The 20,781-nt window shown below is 42.4% G+C and overlaps 2 protein-coding genes across 6 annotated transcripts; one reads left to right on the forward strand and one right to left on the reverse strand.

The window, feature by feature from the left end:
* Positions 1 to 15: 15 nt before the first annotated feature.
* Positions 16 to 10,946, forward strand: SPDYA (speedy/RINGO cell cycle regulator family member A). Of its 5 annotated transcripts, none has more exons than XM_083733965.1 (8): positions 16 to 567; positions 1,337 to 1,373; positions 2,698 to 2,947; positions 3,930 to 3,988; positions 4,626 to 4,711; positions 6,564 to 6,735; positions 8,700 to 8,991; positions 10,278 to 10,946. In XM_083733965.1, the coding sequence occupies exons 1-8, from the start codon at positions 545 to 547 to the stop codon at positions 10,364 to 10,366; spliced, it is 1,008 nt and encodes a 335-aa protein (XP_083590091.1). In that variant the 5' UTR covers positions 16 to 544; the 3' UTR covers positions 10,367 to 10,946. The 5 variants fall into 5 exon arrangements, with proteins under 5 accessions (XP_083590091.1, XP_083590093.1, XP_083590092.1 ...); XM_083733967.1 differs by lacking the exon at positions 1,337 to 1,373 and adding an exon at positions 1,694 to 1,776 and having other exon boundaries at positions 20 to 567; XM_083733966.1 differs by lacking the exon at positions 1,337 to 1,373 and having other exon boundaries at positions 23 to 567.
* On the reverse strand, positions 10,451 to 20,733 carry TRMT61B (tRNA methyltransferase 61B). The gene is made up of 7 exons (XM_083733963.1): positions 19,693 to 20,733; positions 18,990 to 19,092; positions 16,691 to 16,881; positions 15,847 to 15,938; positions 14,471 to 14,697; positions 10,835 to 10,903; positions 10,451 to 10,662 (listed from the first exon to the last, which is right to left on the reverse strand). Exons 1-7 carry the CDS (start codon positions 20,449 to 20,451, stop codon positions 10,595 to 10,597), a joined length of 1,509 nt encoding a protein of 502 aa, XP_083590089.1. The 5' UTR covers positions 20,452 to 20,733; the 3' UTR covers positions 10,451 to 10,594.
* Positions 20,734 to 20,781: the final 48 nt, after the last annotated feature.

Here is a 20,781-nt window from a genome sequence, read left to right on the forward strand (position 1 = left end):
ATGCTGCTGGGCTAATGACATTGTGTTTTTTGGAATTCTATTCTTAATGTTGTAGTTACAGTGTTTTAGGGTTATTGCTGATTACCGTTATATACATTTTAAGTTTATATGCTGGAAGCCATCTTGAGAGGGGATGACCTGAAAGGTAGCCTGTAAATACTTCAAGTAAAAAACAACAGCACATTTATTACATATCAGTAGGATGGCTCTATGTGATTTCCAGACTTCCTCACTCACGTGTCTCCAGAAGGGAAGCTTTTGGGAGTCTTAGCAACAAGGCTCGCTTCCCCCTGATTGGCTGGTGCCTTTTCTCCCTCTGGCCTAGTGCTTTAGGGCATCCTTTGCTTACCAGAGCGGATTGTTCAGTCCCTTGCGTTTTAATTGGCCAAGGCTTCTTGTGCCTGCGTCCTGATTGGATATAGTGGGGGTGGCTCCTTGCCCTGGGTGATGCTGAGATCCCTTCTTAGGGCAAATGAAAATGTCAGTCTGAGGAGATTTTTTGATTGGTGGTGAGAGGTTGTGATCCAGCCTGTTTTCTTTCCCCATGCAGGTTGCATATAACCTGAGGTAATTGTCGCGCTTTCCTGGTAGCTCATGTTTCCGGGTGCCACTAGCCGCAAATCCTAGTTCAGTCTTTGGCTCACGGATTTTCATGAAGGGAAACAAAAGGCCTGGACTGACTTTGTCAATCCTTTGTCTATGACAAATTTGGATAGTTCTCTTGGGAATGCCACAAAGATACTGCTTCTTTTCAGGGAGCAACAGGCCGCTCTTAAGTACTTTCTGTCCCTTCACAGCATTGCTGTCTCTGTCAACCGCAGCAGCAGAAGTAGAAGCAGCAAGGTGGCAGCAGGGATAATCTTTTATTTATAACAACAGATAGGACTTCCTCAAACAAGCACAACATACAACAAGCTTCTTGTAGCAGAAATTCTGCAGTAATTCTGCTTTATAAATGGCACTGATATCCTTTGGCCAGAGGGAGAGAGCTGTGTCTAGCTCCACCCTCTGGGCCAAAGGATCCTGCTCTTGAAAATAAATTAAAAAAGCAAAAGATTTACTCTCAAAAAAGGAGGGCATTGAATCCACAGAAGTACTTATAAGCACTGAGGGATACAAGGTAACACGTTTGATATGTTCTTTATATGGAAGGATGTTTGTGGGTGTTTGTGGGATGTTTGTAAAAAAAACAAAAAACATGACAGCTATCACTATCCTCACAGCTCCTGGCAGCCATTTTAAATATAATCATAATAATATGAGTTTGCAGGTGGCTTACATAACACGGCTCTTCCCCCCCCCTTTTATTCCTCCCCACCCCCACCCCTGCTGAAAGGTCCAAAAGGTCGGATGGAGCTGGTTCATATAAAATGGTAAGGCCGGTATACAAATCGCTGCCATATTCCCACTTCTACTCATGCAGTTCTCTGTTGGAGCACCATTAAGGGATGTTGTGCAGAAAGGGTGGAGATCTCCCTGTGAGGATTTTTATCTCCGTGTGAGGCTCTGTTTGTGCTGTTGACAGAAACCTGTGCCTACACCACTTCCATGTTTCTAAGCTTTCCAAACATTTGTTTTTGGAGGGGAGGAGGGCAACCAGGTTTCGAACTTTTCAGATAGAGGGGTGTGGTTTTCTTCCAGGGGGCAGGCAATGGTGAAAAAACCAATAATGAATTTCCCTGATAATCCCCAGCACTGAAAACTAGTACAAGGAGTGAGAGATACAGACTCCTGCTGCACACTGGCAAGGAATGTCCAGCTCCATCATACGAAAGGGTATGTGGGTGGGAAAAGGTTATATTTGGGCAGGAACACCTCAACTGAGTCAGGCAAGCTGAAATTCCTCCCCTTTTACCAGCCTTAGAAATCTAAGGGAGTAGTGTGCAAGGTGGGAGGTAGGAGTGGGGGGACGACCCACAGGATTAATAGATTCAAATGCTATGGTTCATGTTTACCAGCTTCTCATGTCGTGATACTGCTTTCAGGAGTCACTGTTATGTGACATTTTTGCAGTGTGTGAATAACCGATTTAATCATTTTTCAAATGTGAATATTTAGATTCCATCCAATAAACATGGAGATTAATTTTCACTCAATTTAGACTACCCTCGTGACTCTACCCTCGTGACGTTGTTTTGATCTGTCGGTTATGGCCACTCCATATTTATTTGCTGCGTAGGTTTGCGAAAGGGACTGGGGCAAAGTAGAGTGAAGCAGAAAGGAGAAACTCCGTAAAGAAAAGAAGGCAAATTGCCAAGTGCACAGGTTCCTCCTGTATTCCCATACTTAACCTCACAAACTGTCATGGGTGCTGGTTGTAAGAAATAAAAATATTTGAAAGGCATTCCCTCTATAGGTAGAAAAGGGAAGCATGTGACATCAAAAGGGATGCAAGGCCTGGTTGTAAGAATGATATAGTACCATTTACACTATCTTAGGGTTGCCATATTGCAGAAAGTAAAATTCCTGACACCCGCAAAGTTGTTGATAGCAAGTGCTTGGGAAAGTGGGGCTAATGCCTGTACAGTACTATTACATAGTACAACTTGCAGGAAGTAATATCAAAATTAATGGGAAAGAATATAAAAATCTATTAAATAAAATTTCTCATAATACTGAAAGTAAAACTGGAGAAGAGAGATTAATGCGTCTCATGCATTATCAATTCGGCTAATAATTTAATTTTTATTTTAACAGGTAACTTCATCTAGAAAAATGAAACATAATCAGAGCTGCTGTCAGACACCTCCCAGTGTCACTGTTCGTATAAAATCAAGTGCATCCAGATCTTATCAGCAAAAAAAAGCTCTTAGCCTTAAACGGCCGAAATTTAAAGATAGCCAGGAGACCTATGGGGAAAACATTAATAATAATAAGCCAAAACGGCCAAAAGGTTCATGTCTTGTAATTCAGCGTCAGGAAATGACAGCTTTCTTTAAGCTATTTGGTAGGTTCCTTTATAAATCATTTTGTAAAATGAACCAAGTATATGTGTGTAGAACTTCACATTCAAAAGCAGTTGTGTCCAAAATGCCTTTATGTGAGACATTTCGTCAAGACTAACCTGAAATTACCCTATAATCTAGAAGGGGTATATGGGAGCTTAAAACAGTATCTTACTGAGCCATACGCAAGACTGACTTCACTACATCATGATGGTCATCATGAGATACTGGCATCCATATTGTACTATAAACTAGAATATTTGGGTAGTATCCAGTGGTGATTGCCTACAGATGTCTTTGTAGATGGAAGAAAAAGTCAGTGGAATGGTGAGGAGACATTTTTTGGCACGCACTTGTACCCCTTGCACTGCAGAGTGACCCCCTTCTAAATCTGCTCCAGAAGGTTGGGGAACCCTTCAGAAAACATTTAGGGGGAGCCTAGGGCACAGCAGGGGAAGGTGCAGAAAATCCCCATTAGAGAATGGAGATAGTGCTTCTATTGAATCTGTTAATTTAATATGCCTCCAGATGGGGTCTTAATATTGTAATAACACAAATGAGTCCTGATATGTGTACAAAATACATATCAGGACTCATTTGTGTTATTGTAATATTTTCCACACAAATGAGTCATTGGATTAAAAAAAACAAAACTTATTGGATTTCCCCCAGAAGGTAAATTTAGACTAAAGGTGTAGGACAGGGAATATGTGCTGATATGTTGCTTCAATGTGAAAAATTAGCATGTATGAGGAGTACCCATCACACAATAAACTCCCATCTGAAAGCAGCCTGGTCAGAATAACCTCTGCGCTCAAATGTTCTGGCAAGTAATTCTCTAGGTCAGTAGTGAGGAACAGTTCTGCTTCCATTTGCCTGGAAGGGGAAGAGCAAATTATTTAAATTTGTTAAAGGATTGTCTTGAATTAATGCTTCTTGAGCTTTGCATATAATTGTGTATGTCACAGCTGGCTTATTTTACAGATGATGACTTGATTCAAGATTTCTTGTGGATGGATTGTTGCTGTAAAATTTCAGACAAGGTAAAACTGTGTGTTGTCTTGAAAGTCTGTGAAACTTTAAGGGTGAGGAAATTGAGGATTTTGTTTCAATTACAGGCCAGCGCATGTTCCATTTATCTTAATACCTATGCTGTTGTTTTAAACAACATGATTCACTTAAAGCTTTTTTGATTAAATAAAATTGTTTACTAGGAAGTTCCCAGTGAATTCAGTGGGACAAGCTTCCTAGATGAGAAAGGCATTTTAAAAAACTCTGCTTGCAAAAATGTTTGATCACACTTAATCTGCTGAGACTGTGAGCTTCATGAATCTCTGCTGTTTTTCTGGTCAGATGTATGGAACACAAGGTATACTAGAAAATGTTTTTGGAGGAATAACCTATTTCCCCTTGTTAAGAAGCCATTGGCTCCCCATTCTGCCTCTTTGGTAGAGGATACAACTATATATTTTCTACTAGTTGTTATGCTCACAATCCCGCTTTCACTGCACATTAATATATTGCAGCTAAAATATGAGGACTGTACTGTTAATGCCAGATTCAATTAATGAAAATGAAGTATATGCTTTTCCCTACTGGTGAAAATATATTTTAGGGAAATGTTAAGTCATTTAAAGAAAAAATAATAGCCAGAAATTGATATTTTACCTTTTCCAACAGTACCTTTTGGCAATGACTTTTGTTTATTTCAAGCGAGCTGGCTACAGTATAAATGAACACACCAGGCTTAATTTCTTTGTAGCTCTGTAAGTATTTTCCAAATATTATGATTACAATTAAAATGTGTCAGAGGTTTTTAAAGAGTTTATTGAGATAACAGTGAAGTTAGAAATAAACCTTGCTGCACCATCAATTACTTATTTAGGATGGGGTCTTGATTCTTGAAGGCTTATAGCATGTTGGAGATTAATACGCGTGTGCCAAGACCTATGGTGTTAAATTACCTGTTGAACCTAGTTTATTAGTTGTTAAATTGTCTGATTTCTGCAGATAAAGACTTTTGACTCCCAAAGCATCCTCCTTATTTGAAAAGCCCCCCCCCCCCAAGGCTGCTGAGGGAGAAAAGCCCATCACAGCACAAATAAGCCTTCTTAAGAATCAACTGGGCTTTTATTTCCCAGGTGCCACCTTTGAATATATCCCCTATGCTTCTACTTTGGCAATCACTTGTAGCCGAGTAAGATTGTCTTCCATAAACACGGTTTTAACAATGAGTCCGTAAGTGACTGTAGAGGCCAATTCTGGATCCACATATCCTTCCACAGTGGGGACATAGGTTTCTGGGCAGGAGTTGACCGTGGTGTGGATTTGCCAAGTGTGCCTTCCTCTTAGCACGTTTCTCCCCTGCATCCTGAGTTCGAGTGATGCAGATTTCAAAAGGTTCATTCTGGGCAGTTTAACAATGAAACTGTATTTACCTGTATGTCCTACTGAAATTAGTGAGCATACTATGCATGTAAGTTAATTTAAGACTAGACTCTTCAGATGGGGTGTGGTTTGGAGAGTTTGGTTGCCATGGATTGTGGCTGTTGGGTTTTTTAAATCTTTATTTTAGATATTGTTGTGATTTACATATGGAAACAGTTTGCTTTGGTTGGGAATTTTTTAAATTATTTTGTGTTTATGACTACTTTTGTTATGTTGTAGTTATGTATTTTTTTCATACAGTAAGCCTCCTTGAGCATGGTTTGAACTGTGGAAATGTGGCATGCACATAAAAGTATGTATGTAATATTATTTAATACTTGAACATTTTTGAATCAATAAAACTGAAATTCTACAACCATAGCAGTCATGCTGCTCAACCCTGTTGTGGAAATATTACATCATTAAAAAAGGCATGAGATCTCCAGGAAATCTTTGCAATTTTCCAGCAAAGTTTACATTTCATGTTCAATAGATTTGCTTGGAGTTTTGTTTTATATTGCAAACACCTATGTTCCCCAATGTATAAAGCCATATGTTATAGCTATATAAAACATTATACATTGCATGCAATTACTGTCCTGATATGTGTACAAAATAGTCAAAACAAAACACCTTCCTAAATGTTCAGACTCTTTATTTTAATTGAGCTGTTCACAATTCAGTGCTTAAAACTTTTGGCAAGCCTCTGCTCCATGCTAAAAAAAATGTGGATCAAAATTCTCTACCATGGTAATTTGAAATTCTATGCTGAGAGAGATTGACCTGTATAAATTATGCAAACTTGGCAATTTTCTTGTATTCTTTTGATTTGCCTCATTTGCTCTGTTTCTGTTATCCATGAGGGACAAGAATCCCGCCCACTGCATAATAGAAAAAAATGATATTCAGCATACACTCTGTCTTATGATACTTCATTAAGCACTGCCCACACACTTTCAAACCTTTTAGGAAGTAGAAACATGCTTTCTATATGTTAAACTTGAGATTTTCAGCATTCTTAATTGTGTGCCCATCTTTTCATCTGGTGAAAAATCATTTGGTAACATTTGTCTAAACTAAATTTTCAGCACTTTGGAATGTATATAAAGACCAAAGAAAAGGAGGAGACTTAGCAGTATACAAATGAGATCAAAACCATATTTAAGTGAGTCATAGTCCTCATCATTGTAGGTACCTGGCAAATACAGTTGAAGAAGACGATGAAGAGTCAAAATATGAGATTTTCCCATGGGCTTTAGGGAAATCCTGGAGAAAGCTTTTTCCTGATTTCCTAATTCGAAGGGATGAACTCTGGAGCAAGATGGATTATAGGGCTATTGTAAGCAGACGCTGCTGTGAGGAGGTAAGGGGGGTATATTTTATATGCATCAAGAAAGAGCAAATGAATTTTAATAGGCAGGTTCTGTTTTGTAACAAGCCTCTTTCTGTTTTTTCACCAAGCTATATAAAGGAACTGTTTGTAAACATTATCCACCCAGTTATAATGAGTGGTTCAATTTAACTGCTGGTTGATATTTTGCTTTCAAAACATCCCAACAAATAATTTACCTTCAACAAAGGCGATTCCCTTATCAGAAATAATGACATTAGCAATTGTTGGAAAAAATGAAACCATTCACAGGGAATGTTTACACTGGTAAATTAAACAGAAAAAAATAATTAAAATTGACCAAGTCTGCAGTTGTATTCACACTTATTTGGGAGTAAGCACCTTTAGAATCAGTGAACTTACTTTTGGCCAACTATGCAAAGTGCAAGAAAGCAGTTATCAAACAACATACTTTGCTTTTATTACTAATGTGAATTAAGGATATAGTCAGTGTGGTGTAGTGGTTAAGAGCGGTAGTCTCGTAATCTGGAGAACCGGGTTCGAGTCTCCACTCCTCCACATGCAGCTGCTGGGTGACCTTGGGCCAGTCACACTTCCTTGAAGTCTCTCAGCCCCACTCACCTCACAGAGTGTTTGTTGTGGGGGAGGAAGGGAAAGGAGAATGTTAGCCGCTTTGAGACTCCTTAAAAGGGAGTGAAAGGCGGGATATCAAATCCAAACTCTTCTTCTTCTTCAGACCATTGGTAAGGAAATGCTAATGCTGTTTTTCTTCCCGAAAAAGACCTTTATGGTACCATACAGCCAGCTTTCCCATTAATGGATTACCATCAAACTCAAGTGAAAAGGGTTGCTACTTAGTAGAATAATCAGGATTGTGAATAAAAAAATTAGTTTGGGGCAGGGCAGTGGTAAACACATTTACAAAAAAAATCTTCCCGATTTTTACTCAGGAAAATGGGAGAAAATTAAAATAAAACCATAGAATGGAGACTTTCATAGTACCAATGGAGGTAATTGCAATGCATCAGATCCCCTACAAAGAAAAGTTACAGTATTTGGGGTTCTCTGTGAATTTCCCAGAGACACCTAGCTGGCCAGTGTGGGAAACAGGATGCTAGACCAAATAGACCTTTGATCAGCAGGCCTGTTCTTTTGCCTGTCTGCTTTACCCATCATAAAACTAATTTCACCACTAAGAAATTGGTCTAGTACAGATGCAATGACAAAATGTAGTTTATTCTTACAACCATGGGCCTTGAGTTCACATCCTCCCCCCATCCTCTTTATATATGAAGAGAGATTCTGGTTTTAAACCCAAGTTTGGACAAAACAATAAAAGTTTAAATGAACAAGGGATATAAGCTTTAAATCTTCTTCCTTCATGCATAAACCTGAAGCCATAGACTTAGAAGCTTTACTATCTCAAATGAGATTTTCTATTACAGAATAGTTCACAGGTTTTTTGGATGTAAAGTAGTACAGTAGTCTGCTTTCCCCACAGTTCAAGACAGGAGCTGCGTTTCATTTTCATGGAAGTTAAATGAAGAACCAAATGTGTATGTAAAAATGCTAAAATACTAATGTATTAGTATCTATCAAATGTTACATTATTTATCAAGTCGCACATTGTTAACACATGTATTAAAATAATCAAAATTTGAAAAAATTAACAGCTTTAATTATGTGTAATTTATTAGTCTTTTGTATATCTGGATAGCTGTTAGTAAATGAAAAAATGTGTTTTTGTTCTAAGTTAGGCCTAATTAACATTCCCAGGAGTGGAAAAGTGCTTTGTTCAGGATCTTAAAAAGTACTCCAATAAATAGCAGCTCATTCCTGTTCCCTGCTCTGTAACTGTTTTACTAGCAATTAAGAAAGCTAACACCACCAACTAATGATCCTTTGTGATTTTTATGCATTATTTGCTTGTTCTGATAACAGCTCCATTTCGGTTTTTTGGTTTTTTTTAAACACAGGTAATGGCTATAGCTTCGACACATTATATATGGCAGCGGGAGCGTTCTATTCATCATAGTGGAGCTACAAGAAACAATAGCAGAGATGGAGTACAGTTTCCTCGAGGACCCAATGCCACACCTACAGACTGTTTGCTTTGTGGGAAAAAGACAAGATACATACGGCTGGGATTATCCTCCTCTTCCTCCAATGGCACACTGGAAATGATGGAACAACATATACCTCAGGGATTGCATGACTCTCTTCCAGCTGGTAAAATACCTGAGCCATCTCTGTACTGCTATTCACAAGGTATGGTATGGTAAATGCTGAAGTAACTTTATTTATGCTACCTTCACAGCCCAACCTTAGCTGTGTCACTCAGAAGTCAATACCCTTGATTTAATGAAACTTGCTTAGGTATACTCAATATTCTAAGCAATGTTATTGCTATTGGTGTATAGGTTGAATCTACATTCTTTAAGCCTCGTAGGTGGGTCATAGTTACTTACAGCCTCCTTGATGGAGAAAGGCCATTGTCATATGTGCAACATGTGCATAAATCACAGTTCTGGGCATAATGTTTTGCTCACACCTGCATCCTTTGGTGGTGGTGTTCGCATTCCAGCTTTTTCCTGGATGGAAGCTTCTCTCTGTCCCTGGTCCTTATGATTGTTCTATCTCTCCTTCTCAGTCATTTATAGAATGCTTCCCTTCCCTTCTAAATTGTGAATTTGGTTAATGATAGATTTTGTAAAATTATCTACAAGAAAAATCTAAGCCTAGCTACTTTATAGCCCCTTCTTAAAGCCACTCAACTCAGTTTTCCAGCAAATTACATCAAATATGAGCTGAGTTTTGTAAGTTCAATTAAAAGCGAAACTGACTCTCCTACAAACATTATTGCTGGGAAAGTGAAAAGAAATGTTAAAAGCATGTGTGTGTTTTCTGGATACACTTTTTTAAAATAAAAAAATGATGAACACTGTCCCTGGAACCTACCTGCTTGGTAAGATATGTGGTATTACATGGAGTAATCAAGCAGTGTCTATCAAAAGTGATCAACTTTTTGCTTTAAAACGATCCCCTCTAGTTCTAAGACAGCAATTCTACACTCCTCCTCGTTGACTTCTTGGTGACTCCTTTAATTCAGATTTATGTTTATAGTGTTAAACAAATGTAGGGTGACACCTTCTGTTGTTAGTATAAAAGCAGTGCTGTAAGAGGATCCTGATTTGTCAGTTCTTTATGTACAAATGATGGGATGAACTCAGCAGTTGGCAATGAAGTAGCATCTGTCACTCACAGTGAGTATGTGGGGCAATACAGCAGTTACTAAGTAAGGATTCAACCACCCAGCTGTAGGGAAGAACAGATGGCTCCCGAACAAGCGTAGCATTTCATTGGCAAGCCACTTTACAACCTTTTCTTTGTTTATAGATGGAGAACAGATATTTTTCATCCTATATTAATTATCCATTGCTCCTATAGGTGTAACCCATCCTATAGAACACAATAAGCACGTCACGTTACCTGGGACAAACTGCACTGTAATCCCATATGCATTCAATGTGAATTTCTTCCCTAATTTTTCATAGATTGCAAACATCTACCCAACAAAGGAAGAAAAAGTAGCTGCACGTGTCAAGATAAAGCCATGGACTGGTTTACTGGAAATGAAGAATAAAAAACCACACTTCAGCCAACAACTTAAGAAATTATCAGGAAGCACAATTAATTGTCTGAATGAAATACATTTCACAATATATGATTTATTCCTTTAAGTTTTATATTTTGCTGAAACTTTTAGTATCAAAAATATTGTCAACATAAATCAAAGTTGTGGATTCCTAAATTGCATAAACAACAATGATATAATTTACAATTTAAATCCTGGTGAAGTGCAATCTTCAAATCAGCATATACCATTTGAAGTAGTATTTGGATATGCCGGGTTAAATTTCCGCAGCTTGACAAGAAAGGCTAGTTTGGAAGGAAAATAAAACATCAGCATTAGTGATACAACACATAAGTAGCCGGAAAGCATAAGAATTTATTCATTAATTCCATTTTTCTTTGAAAAAGTAATAGTGCTTATGAAAAATTACTAGTAATAAATGTATATCTTATAAAATATTTGCCAAGCCATTCTTACCTGTGTGCCCCACTTGCCAAGGATATGGTCTAGCAATATATGGTGGTTTTGTCTCATCAGAAATGAGAGCTGTTAAAATAAAATTTAGAAAGTTGTTGTGCAACACTCTTAATTCCAATTTCTGCTTTAAATAATTCTACCTCAGGACATTCTTTTCCACGTTGAACCCATTTGTTGTTCCTCTCCCTCCCACTTCTGAAAAACCCCTTCTCTATTTCTTTTCTCTAGATAGATATTTGCTCTCTCTTATGTCCTCACTCCTCAAACACAATACAGTAGTGGTAAAGGTACAAGAAAGGTAGGCTAGAAATATCAATGGACAATATTCAGTTGTGTCCATTCACGAGTGAAACAGATTTCTACTCTCCTCCTTTCTGCAGCCCCCAGGGTGATTCCCTGGAGCAGATTTGGGGGGCCCATAGAAGCTGCAGGACAGAGGAGAGGAAGGGAAATTTCACTTGCTCAACACTGAATATCACCATCTGTCAGGGAACTGCCATCGGAGGGACAGGTGGTGGAGAGGCTCCAGGAGAATAGGAGAGACTCTACAGCAGAAGAAGGAACCAGTAGGGGGAGAGCAGGAGTTCCAGCGGAAAGGGAATCGGGGAAGAGGCTCTGGGATACTTCTAGTGAGAACAGTGAGGAGGTAACAAGACCCCCTTTAGCAACCCCCACCCCTCGCCGGAAGCTGTCACGCAGAGAGTCCAGGAGGCGCATGTCCGTCAAACAGCTTTTATGTTGGAGTAAGTTCCGTAGACGCCCACTGTCAGATTCTACCAGCGACTGACGGAGTCATGCTTTGGGGGCTCCGTTAGTGCCTAGGTTTGGGTGACCAGCCAAACCCCAGAGGGATCAAGCTTTTACGCACAAGCAGCTCATTATCCCATCACAGCAATCCGACAGTCTTTGAAAGCAGCTTGTGCAAGCAGAGGGCATCATGAGCGAACCAGCCGGAACCGGAGGAGCTGGAGCTGGAGCAGGTCCAAGCCTGGAAGAAAGGTACAGGGCGTTGGAGGTCCAGCTCGCGCTGCAAACTGCGAGGCTCGAGGAGAGGAGGGCTCAAGATGCGGATAAGGGAAAAACCACCCCACTTGCCAGAAAGGTGCCTGGATTGGTGCAGAAATTTGGGGGGGATCCCAGGAACTATCAAGCCTTTAGGACAGAGATGCAATATGCTCTCAATCTACTGTTTGATGACTTCCCCGATGAGAACTCTAGAGTGGCGTACGTGATTGGCCATCTAGAGGGAGGGGCAAGGGACTGGATTAGGCCCCTGATGGCAGCCAATAATGAAATCTTAAAGGACACAATGAAATTTTTTCGCGCCATGGACTTGATGTTTTCCAGCGAGATTGAGCAAGGGGTGGTGCGCAGGCAGTTAATGGCGTGTAAACAGGGGAGCCGATCTGTACGTGAGTACTGGACTGAGTTCACCATGCTGATTCATAGACTGGGGTGGGACCTTGCGAGTGAACCTATTCAAATGCTGTTTGAAGAAGGGCTCTCTCCGGCAGTGAAAGATGAACTTTCCCGGGCGCCTAGGGCGGAGTCTATGGACCAGCTGACTAAATCTGCGCTGTCCATAGGAGCGCGCCAGGAAGCCAGAGCTTTGGAAAAGCGGGAAGGAAAGGGGGAACGTTGGAAGGACTTCCGCATTCCGGAGATTCCGGAGCAGCCTTTCCCGCCAGCAGAGCTGATGGAACTTGGAACAGCGCGCGCGCGCGCAGTTTCAAACACCAGGGAGGGGCGGAAGAAGGAGGGAAAGAGCGCCAAGAGATGTTATCTCTGCCAACAGCCAGGTCACTTTGCCAGAGTCTGTCCGCAAAGGAAGGAATGGCAAGGGATGGCGGGAACTGTTGGGGGAAAGGAGGAAGAAGAAATCAAGGAGCAAGTAAAAGCCAACGCCGGGCTGCCAACATCAGGGCGCAGCAGCCAGGCCAGGGAGTAGTGAATGTGCCCACGCTGGAACCTCCAAGACCAGCGCTTGTGATAGAGGTGTTGCTGGAACTGGCAAACGGACACCCACTAAAGATAAAAGCGCTATTGGATTCAGGTAGTTCCTGTAATTTCATGAGTAAGGAGTTTGCAGCTGAACACCAGATACAGACTATCCCATTAAGTAAGCCTTTGCAGGTTACCACGATTGATGGGAGGGAACTGTTGGGAGGAGAAGTGAGCCAACAGACTGTACCAATGATAATGAGGGTGGCAAGACACACAGAACTGATAACGTTTAACGTAGCCACCTTGGGAGGAGCTCCTATTATTTTGGGAATGAGCTGGCTGGCACTACACGATCCGCTAGTAGGCTGGCATCAGAGAGTGGTTTCCTTTGGATCAGCACATTGCCTAGAACACTGCAAGGAGGGAGAGGCTCAGGCAGGGGCCAGGGCCACTCTAGCAGGGATGGAAGTGATGGACAAGGGGAAGGTGCCACCACAATACGCTGACTTGATTGACGTCTTTAGCGAAAAGGAAGCAGATAAACTGCCCCCGCACAGACCCTTTGACTGTCAAATTAACTTACTCCCAGGAGCACAATTGCCAGTGGGCAAGCTGTATGCAATGTCAGACAGTGAGATGCAGGAGTTAAGGGAGTTCATTGACAAGAACCTCAAGCGAGGTTTCATCAGAGAGTCACGAGCGGTGGGGGGCAGCCCAGTGTTCTTTGTGGACAAAAAAAACACGGGTAAACCCAGGCTTGTGTGTGATTTCAGGGCCCTAAATGCAGTGTCAGAACCAGTGACGTTCCCTATGCCTAGAATTGATGACATTCTGACACGTGTGAGAAAAGGGAAAATTTTTACCAAGCTGGACCTTAGAGGGGCATATAACTTGATACGTGTGAGAAAGGGGGATGAGTGGAAAACCACTATGTTCACCCCCTTGGGGGCCTTTGAGTACCTCGTTATGCCCTTCGGTCTACAGGCGGGCTCGGCCTGTTTTCAATCGTTCATGAATCACGTCCTGGGGCCATTGCTCTACAAGAACTGCGTAGCGTTCTTAGATGACGTCCTGGTATACTCAGAGAATGAGGAGCAGCATGTGCGAGATGTAAGAGAAGTACTGAGCAAACTGCGAGAAAATCGGCTGTGGGTGAAACTGGAGAAGTGTCAGTTTCATACCAGGGAGGTGGAATTCCTGGGGTACCGGTTGTCTGACAAGGGATTGGCCATGGATCCCAGCAAGGTTCAAGCGGTACTGGAATGGAAAACACCAAAGACCAAGAAGGACGTGCAAAGATTCCTGGGCTTCGGAAACTTCTATAGGAAGTTCATCAAAAACGTTGCCCATTTAACAGCGCCCATCACGGATTGTCTTAGCAGCAAGAAAAAATTTGTTTGGACGGAAGAAGCGCAGCTTAGTGCCTAGGTTTGGGTGACCAGCCAAACCCCAGAGGGATCAAGCTTTTACGCACAAGCAGCTCATTATCCCATCACACCATCATAAAGAAGAACCCAATACCAGGCCCTTACAGACAAAAGTACAGTAGCAGATTGCGTACCCAGCAACAGTCTGCTGGTGGTCAGCTCAGGCTGCATTTTACATAAAGGTTCACATCTCGACACAGCATGTGGGACTGCAACATTCTAGTGACCGCCAAAAAACAAGATCTCATTAGAACTTGGTCCATACCATCATCTTCTTTGTTCTGTTGAGCAGGAATCTCCTCATTTTCATCATGGCAAGCTGATTCATTGTTCTTGTTCTGATTGGATTTCATATTGTGGAAAACGCCACCAATTTTCCAGGAAGCTGGGAGTACTATCCAATCTCTGTGTGTCACCTCAACTATCCTTTCACAAAAAAGGTTTATCTTGCTGGTCCGGATGGCTTCCACCAGATCAATAACCTGGGTGATACTTGTAGAAGAATTCAAATATTTATTACCAGTGAATAAATCTACACACATGCACAAATGTATAAAATATAATAGTTTGTACTGTAAACCTATCCTATGCATATTTACTCAGAGGTTAGTCCCACTTCCAAATAAGTGTGCACAGGACTGCAGTGTTTCACTTGGTTAAAGGGAAAAAATTCCTTCCAGTAGCACCTTAAAGACCAACTAAGTTAGTTGGTCACCCATTCCCACCACCCTTCTGAGTAATACCCCTCCCCACCTTCTCACTATATAGAAGGGTCTGGTAACTTCTGTTTCAGTGTATCTGAAGAAGTGTGCATGCACACGAAAGCTCATACCAAGAACTAACTTAGTTGGTCTTTAAGGTGCTACTGGAAGGATTTTTTTTTTTTTTACTATGGCAGACCAACACGGCTACCTATCTGTAATTGGTTAAAGGGCTATATTTAAATTTGACTGTAGCTAGCCCAAACATTTTTTACTAAATTAGCTCTCTTGCCTGAACTACAAGTCCATTTATCGCAAAGAGCAACAAGACTATAAAACATGACAAACAGCCATCAGTTATCACTTATTAGGAACTAGGACACACTGATGATGTAACTGACTAGCCCCGATGCTATCTAAACATTAATATTTTGCCTTTCCCCTTCAACTTAGAAGCACACAAGGCAGCGTATCAAAAGTCTATTACAATAACATTTATACTAAAACCAGATTAGATGCAATGATCTCAGTCAAAACAACTTTAAGAAAGACCCTTAGATCTGTATTTTCCCTTCTTGGGTGCCTGGCTTATTGCAGTTTGTTAAGTCACAGTTTCCCCAGTTTGGATGCTACAGGAAACTGTTTTAATAAACCACATTCTTTTCATTGAACCTTGATATGCAAAGGGAGATAAGAAAAGGAGGGAGGACAATGAGGAAGGTTCTGTCTCAGTCCACTATAAATAACAGTATATCGGACCAAGATAATTGTGTCTGTCAGTTATTATAGCTTTTTGGAAATCTGAAGTTAGGATAAATGTACTTTATAATAATCTTTAAGACCATTTATAAACAACCTGCATGAAGCCATTGCAAGTTTAATGAAGGTATCACTCCATGTAGCAGAAAGGAGCATGTAAATTGGCAGGATCAATACTTACTTTGCAAGGTATACTGCACAAACGCCCCCCATTTTAAGATTTGGGATAACCACAGATAAAACGTTCTGGGGCACAAGCATATCCAAAGCTATCTATGGAAGAAACATACATTTTTAAAAACTTTAAAGGAGAATACAAAGGATGTGTTTTCTGTGCAAATCTATGAGGATATTAGAATATTAATTTGGATAAATTATATTAAAAGGTGAAAAGAAAGTGATCAGGGTAATGGAAAAGTCACGGTGAGTTGCAATAATACAAAACAGCATTAATACTAACAGTAATAATATTATTATTTTTATTTGCCTTCCAGCAAACACTGAAATCTCGATATACCTTCTCTGTACTCACTAGAAGTAACTGCCCTCCCACCACCACTAAAAAACACAGCTAAAAACTGAAGCAGAAATTATCAGGATTTCAATCAAAAACCCTCACAAGTTTCTTTCTAATGGAGAACTATGGGCAACACAGAAGCCTTTTCTACTCATTGTTTCAAAGAATGAATTGGGTTGGAGAACAGAACTTACTCTGTTTTTAAAAACTTTAAAGGAGAATATAAAAGATGTGTTTTCTGTGCAAATCTATGAGGATATTAGACCAGCAGTAACACCACTGCTGAATAAAGTTTGAATCTAGTGTTACTTTATACCACCTTAACTTAAACCAGTTTCCTTTACATCAGCTTTTTGCTCCCTAAATTACTAAGTACTTGCTTTCTAGTTTTGAAAAAAGATCAATCCACTTTTCTCATATCTCTCTTTTCTCAGGGGGAGATGTGATAATTCCAGAAACAGGATGCCTGTTTTGTTTCTTTGTTGTTGTTTTTTTTAAAGATACTTACTGCATCAAATGTTACATTTTTCAAAGCCTCAGCTGCTGTTAAAATGTCTTCATTAATGAAATCCACATTATCTGGCCACTCTAAAGGATGACTTATTTTCCATGCATCACGCCACCTCTTATAATTCTTTTTCGCCACTCTGTAGTGATCTCTCCGGACTTCGTAACTTACAACACGTCCCTGTGGCCCAACTGAAAACAAATAAAATCGAACCAAAATTAGTTCCTGCTCTCTTCATTTCTGCCAAGTTGAATAAATGACACAGGAAATGAAACACTAGCCTACCAGATATGATAACTTATTTTCTAATATTACAACCACTCAGAGCATAATGGCTAACAGGGCTATAAGCTTACATGGCAGTAGGGCATTATTATTATTATTATTATTATTATTATTATTATTATTATTATTAACATTTCTATACTGCCTTTGATCCAAGGATCACAGTGCAGTTTACAGTATAAAATTGCAAAACTATTATGGCACTCACCTCCTAGAGTCATGCTTATCCCCTACTGGTTGTTTTCAGGAGCTACCAAATTTTAAGCTGTAACATACAGCATTGCAATGTGCTTTAGCGGGCCATAGCTTGGTGGAGCATCTGCTTTGCATGCAGAAGCTCCTGGATTCTATCCCTGGCATTTCCAGTTAGGGCTGAGAAACACTCCTGTCTGAAACCCTCAAGGCCTGCTGCCTTGTAGTGTAGTAGAATATTGAGCTTATATGGCCCAAGGGTCTGACTTGGTATAAGGCAAATTCCTATGCACCTGCAGAGAAGGAAGAGACGTGTGGTGGTGGCAGGTGACTCCCTACGGAGTGGGACAGAGGCAGCAGTGTGTGGAAGAATGACTCGTGGTTTCAGTTGTTTCTACACAAATACACAGAGGATGGGAAACAAGAAAGAAAAAATTGAGCTCTTAATACAGGAAGGCAAATATGACCTAATAGACATTACTGTGGATATCTGCTATAGATCTCCAAGCCAGAATGAGGACTTGGATGTCTTCACCTGAAAGGAAAGCTCAACCTGACGATAACAGAATAAACAATGCAAGGCACGAACTGCACTTCAAGATAGCAGATTGTATTGGTCACAGAAGTATGTCTGCACATCTATGCAATTACTTTGTAATAACAGCTAGGTGTAGTTACCAGAGTGCTGGTCCTGGCCTGGGACAGGAAAGTAAAGGGATCCCTAACCATTAGGTCTAGTTGTAACCGACTCTGGAGTTGCGGCATTCATCTCACTTTATTAGCCGAGGGAGCTGGCGTACAGCTTCCGGGTCATGTGGCCAGCATGACTAAGCCACTTCTGGCGAACCAGAGTAGCGCACGGAAATGCAGTTTACCTTCCCACTGGAGCGGTACCTATTTATCTACTTGCACTTTGACGTGCTTTCGAACTGCTAGGTTGGCAGGAGCAGGGACCGAGCAACAGGAGCTCACCCCATCACGGGGATTCAAACCGCCGACCTTCTGATCGGCAAGTCCTAGGCTCTGTGGTTTAACCCACAGCGCCACCCGCATCCCTGGGACAGGAAGGCCTATGATTAAATCTACAAGCAGCTGTGATGCTGACTGGGCAACCTAAGGCTAATCGAAAGCTATTCCAGGAAGGTAGCACATTGGCTCCCCTGAACTAATCACTCACTTAGTCCAATGCACTTTCCTGTGTTGTTTGTGGTTTTAAAAAATGGCATAGCCCCATGTTTGAGACCTCCAGGTACAGGGCAGTATATAAATTCAATAAATAATAATAATGTACAGCACCTTGAACTTCTTCAGTGAAAGGCAGGATGTAATTTTAAAGGAGGGCACAGTACACCAAGACTTGATTCTCACATTTAGTGTCCAAAGTGTCAGTGTCAACGTGCCTAAAGAGTGTTCCTATGCCCTAAAGTGCATCCATTCTCACATGCCAACATTTCCTCTGACTTCAGCCGTATGTGATGAAATGAGAGCTCTGCCATTTTCTGGAAAGCAGCTAAAGTTCCCAGCACATGGGACTGAATTTGAATAAATTAGAGTAATTCAAGAATAATTCAGGGCATGATAATGACAAGGGGGACAATGATAGAGCACATGTTTTGCATACAGAAAGTTTTGGGTTTAAATCCTAAGCATACCAATTAAAAGGGACATATAGCATAAGATGAAGAACCCTGGAAAACCACTGCTAGTCAGAGTAAGCAATATTGGGCTAGGCAGGCAAGCAATCTGACCCGATACAAGGCAGCTTCCTGTGTTCTTAAAATGTGTTGGAGAGCTAGGATTCTGTCAACAGACAATATTTTACCTGCTCGTGATAGAAATAAACTCATACCACCAGACCCAGAACCTGCTTCCAGCACTGTGTCGCCTTGACTGATGTCCATTAGCAGCAGCATTGCATTAATATCCTACATGTTAAAAGAGCAAAGAACATAAATGTTTAGCTTAGCCCTTGTGCTTTATAACAAATTTGTGCTTTTTAAGCAAATTGATAACCGCTGGCTAAGACTTATGGGGAAATAAGAATACTACTCAGCGCTTATATACCATTTTACAGTGTTCAAAGTGTTTCACTTATATATCTTAGCAAACCCTTCAAACAGTGGGGCTATTAGGTAATTTTAGATTCTGAACCTAATGGTGGTGGTGGCTTAAGACGGGAAATCTCCAGATTTACTGCTCTAAAACCAGGGCAATCAGTGTTTCAGATTTCTCTCTCTCTCACTGGCCTTTGTTCCGCTGACCTGCCACCTGACCTGTAACCCCATTCATCACTTAGATTTTGCAACACTGTACTAGTAACCTTAATTCCGGGAGCCATCGGAGAAAAAGTGGTCCAAGCCATCATCAGGTTCCCCCTTAAGTCGCCTCCATCGCTATTGCTGGATCAACCCAGGCTGTCCCTGGAATTACAACTCCCGCCATCCCTGCCCATTGGCCACGTCGACTGGGGTTGATGGGAGCGGGAGTCCAACGACAGCTTGGGGGCGGCGGCAAAGCTCTCCCACCTTGGGATACGAGATGGTGGGTCCTCTCTCCATCAGCAACACAAACTCTTCCAGCGAAGGCCTCCGAATCAGGAAGGTGTGGCCCGTGGACGTCCGGAACATCTGCCCGGGGAGCTTGCCCACGATGTCGGCGTACTTCACCGCCCCCCAGGTGCTCGTCAGCACTCCGTCGGCGGCGAGTTTACACAGCTTCTTGAACTCGGCGTCGCGCCTCCGTCGGCTCTCCGCTAGGAACAGATCTCCGACCTGGAAGGGCGCGTTTTTGGAAGGCGCGTCCCGAAGCTTCTCGGAGCGAGAGTCCCGATCCAGCTGGGGTTCCTCCTGGGGAAGGACCTCGGCGAAAGGAGGGAAGGAGGATCCCTCTGCGACGTGCGGGGAAAGGAGCTCCCCGTCCTGGACCAGCTGGCTCAGCCTCTCCGAGGGAGAGAGCGACCTGTGCCACGCGCGCCTCCGAGCGACCGCCGGCCCCGGAGCCGCAGCAGAGCCGGCCGGCGGTCCCTCGGGCTCCTCCCGTCCATCCTTGTCACCGGCGGAGCTAGAAAGCGCTCTGCGGCTCGAGCCTAGGGAGCCGATCCCCGCGCGCGGCAGCGGCGCCCCTTGCAGCTCCCTCGGGTGGGCGCTGCAGGTCCCCGGAGCCGCAGCCTGGAAGCCCAGCGTGTCCCTCGAGGGCGGCCGCGGCTGCTTGCCCGCGAGAGCAACCCGACTCTCCCAGCTCGAAGCGCACACCTCCAGCAGGCTCCCGAGGCGCCAGCACCTCATCGTCGCTTTTATGCACGGCCGCCTCTTCCTGGACAAGGCGCCCCGCGGACCCTCCTCTCCTCTAGGTCTCTCCGACGGGCGCCGCAGGGTTTGCACCGCTGCAGGTTCCCCCGGGCCGGAGGGCGGCTTGCATCGCTACGCACCGCGGTGCAGGAGCCCCGTGGATCCTGAGGACGTCGGCGAAAGTGCGGACGTCTAGTAGGTTTCTAGTAGGAGCCTTGCAGGCGCCCGGGCTGAACAGCGCGAGGAGGGGTCAAAGGGACGGAGAAAGCAAACGGAACTCCGCGCAGCTCCCACCTCCGGATCCGATTAGGCTCCTCGAGGGGCGGG

This window comes from Podarcis gaigeae (assembly GCF_964106915.1).
Source record: "Podarcis gaigeae genome assembly, chromosome: 3".
Taxonomy (NCBI): Eukaryota; Metazoa; Chordata; class Lepidosauria; order Squamata; family Lacertidae; genus Podarcis; species Podarcis gaigeae.

Excerpts from the sequence above, each read along its gene's own strand:
- TRMT61B (XM_083733963.1), bottom strand. The coding sequence starts at position 20,451 with ATGAGGTGCTGGCGCCTCGGGAGCCTGCTGGAGGTGTGCGCTTCGAGC. Across the intron at positions 15,939-16,690 it reads AAAATGTAACATTTGATGCA|ATAGCTTTGGATATGCTTGT; the intron begins GTAAGTATCTTT and ends TTTCTTCCATAG. Across the intron at positions 14,698-15,846 it reads TGTGCAGTATACCTTGCAAA|TATCACCCAGGTTATTGATC; the intron begins GTAAGTATTGAT and ends TTCTTCTACAAG.
- SPDYA (XM_083733964.1), top strand. The coding sequence starts at position 1,418 with ATGCAGTTCTCTGTTGGAGCACCATTAAGGGATGTTGTGCAGAAAGGG. Across the intron at positions 1,499-2,697 it reads GTGAGGATTTTTATCTCCGT|GTAACTTCATCTAGAAAAAT; the intron begins GTGAGGCTCTGT and ends TTATTTTAACAG. Across the intron at positions 3,989-4,625 it reads GCTGTAAAATTTCAGACAAG|TACCTTTTGGCAATGACTTT; the intron begins GTAAAACTGTGT and ends CTTTTCCAACAG.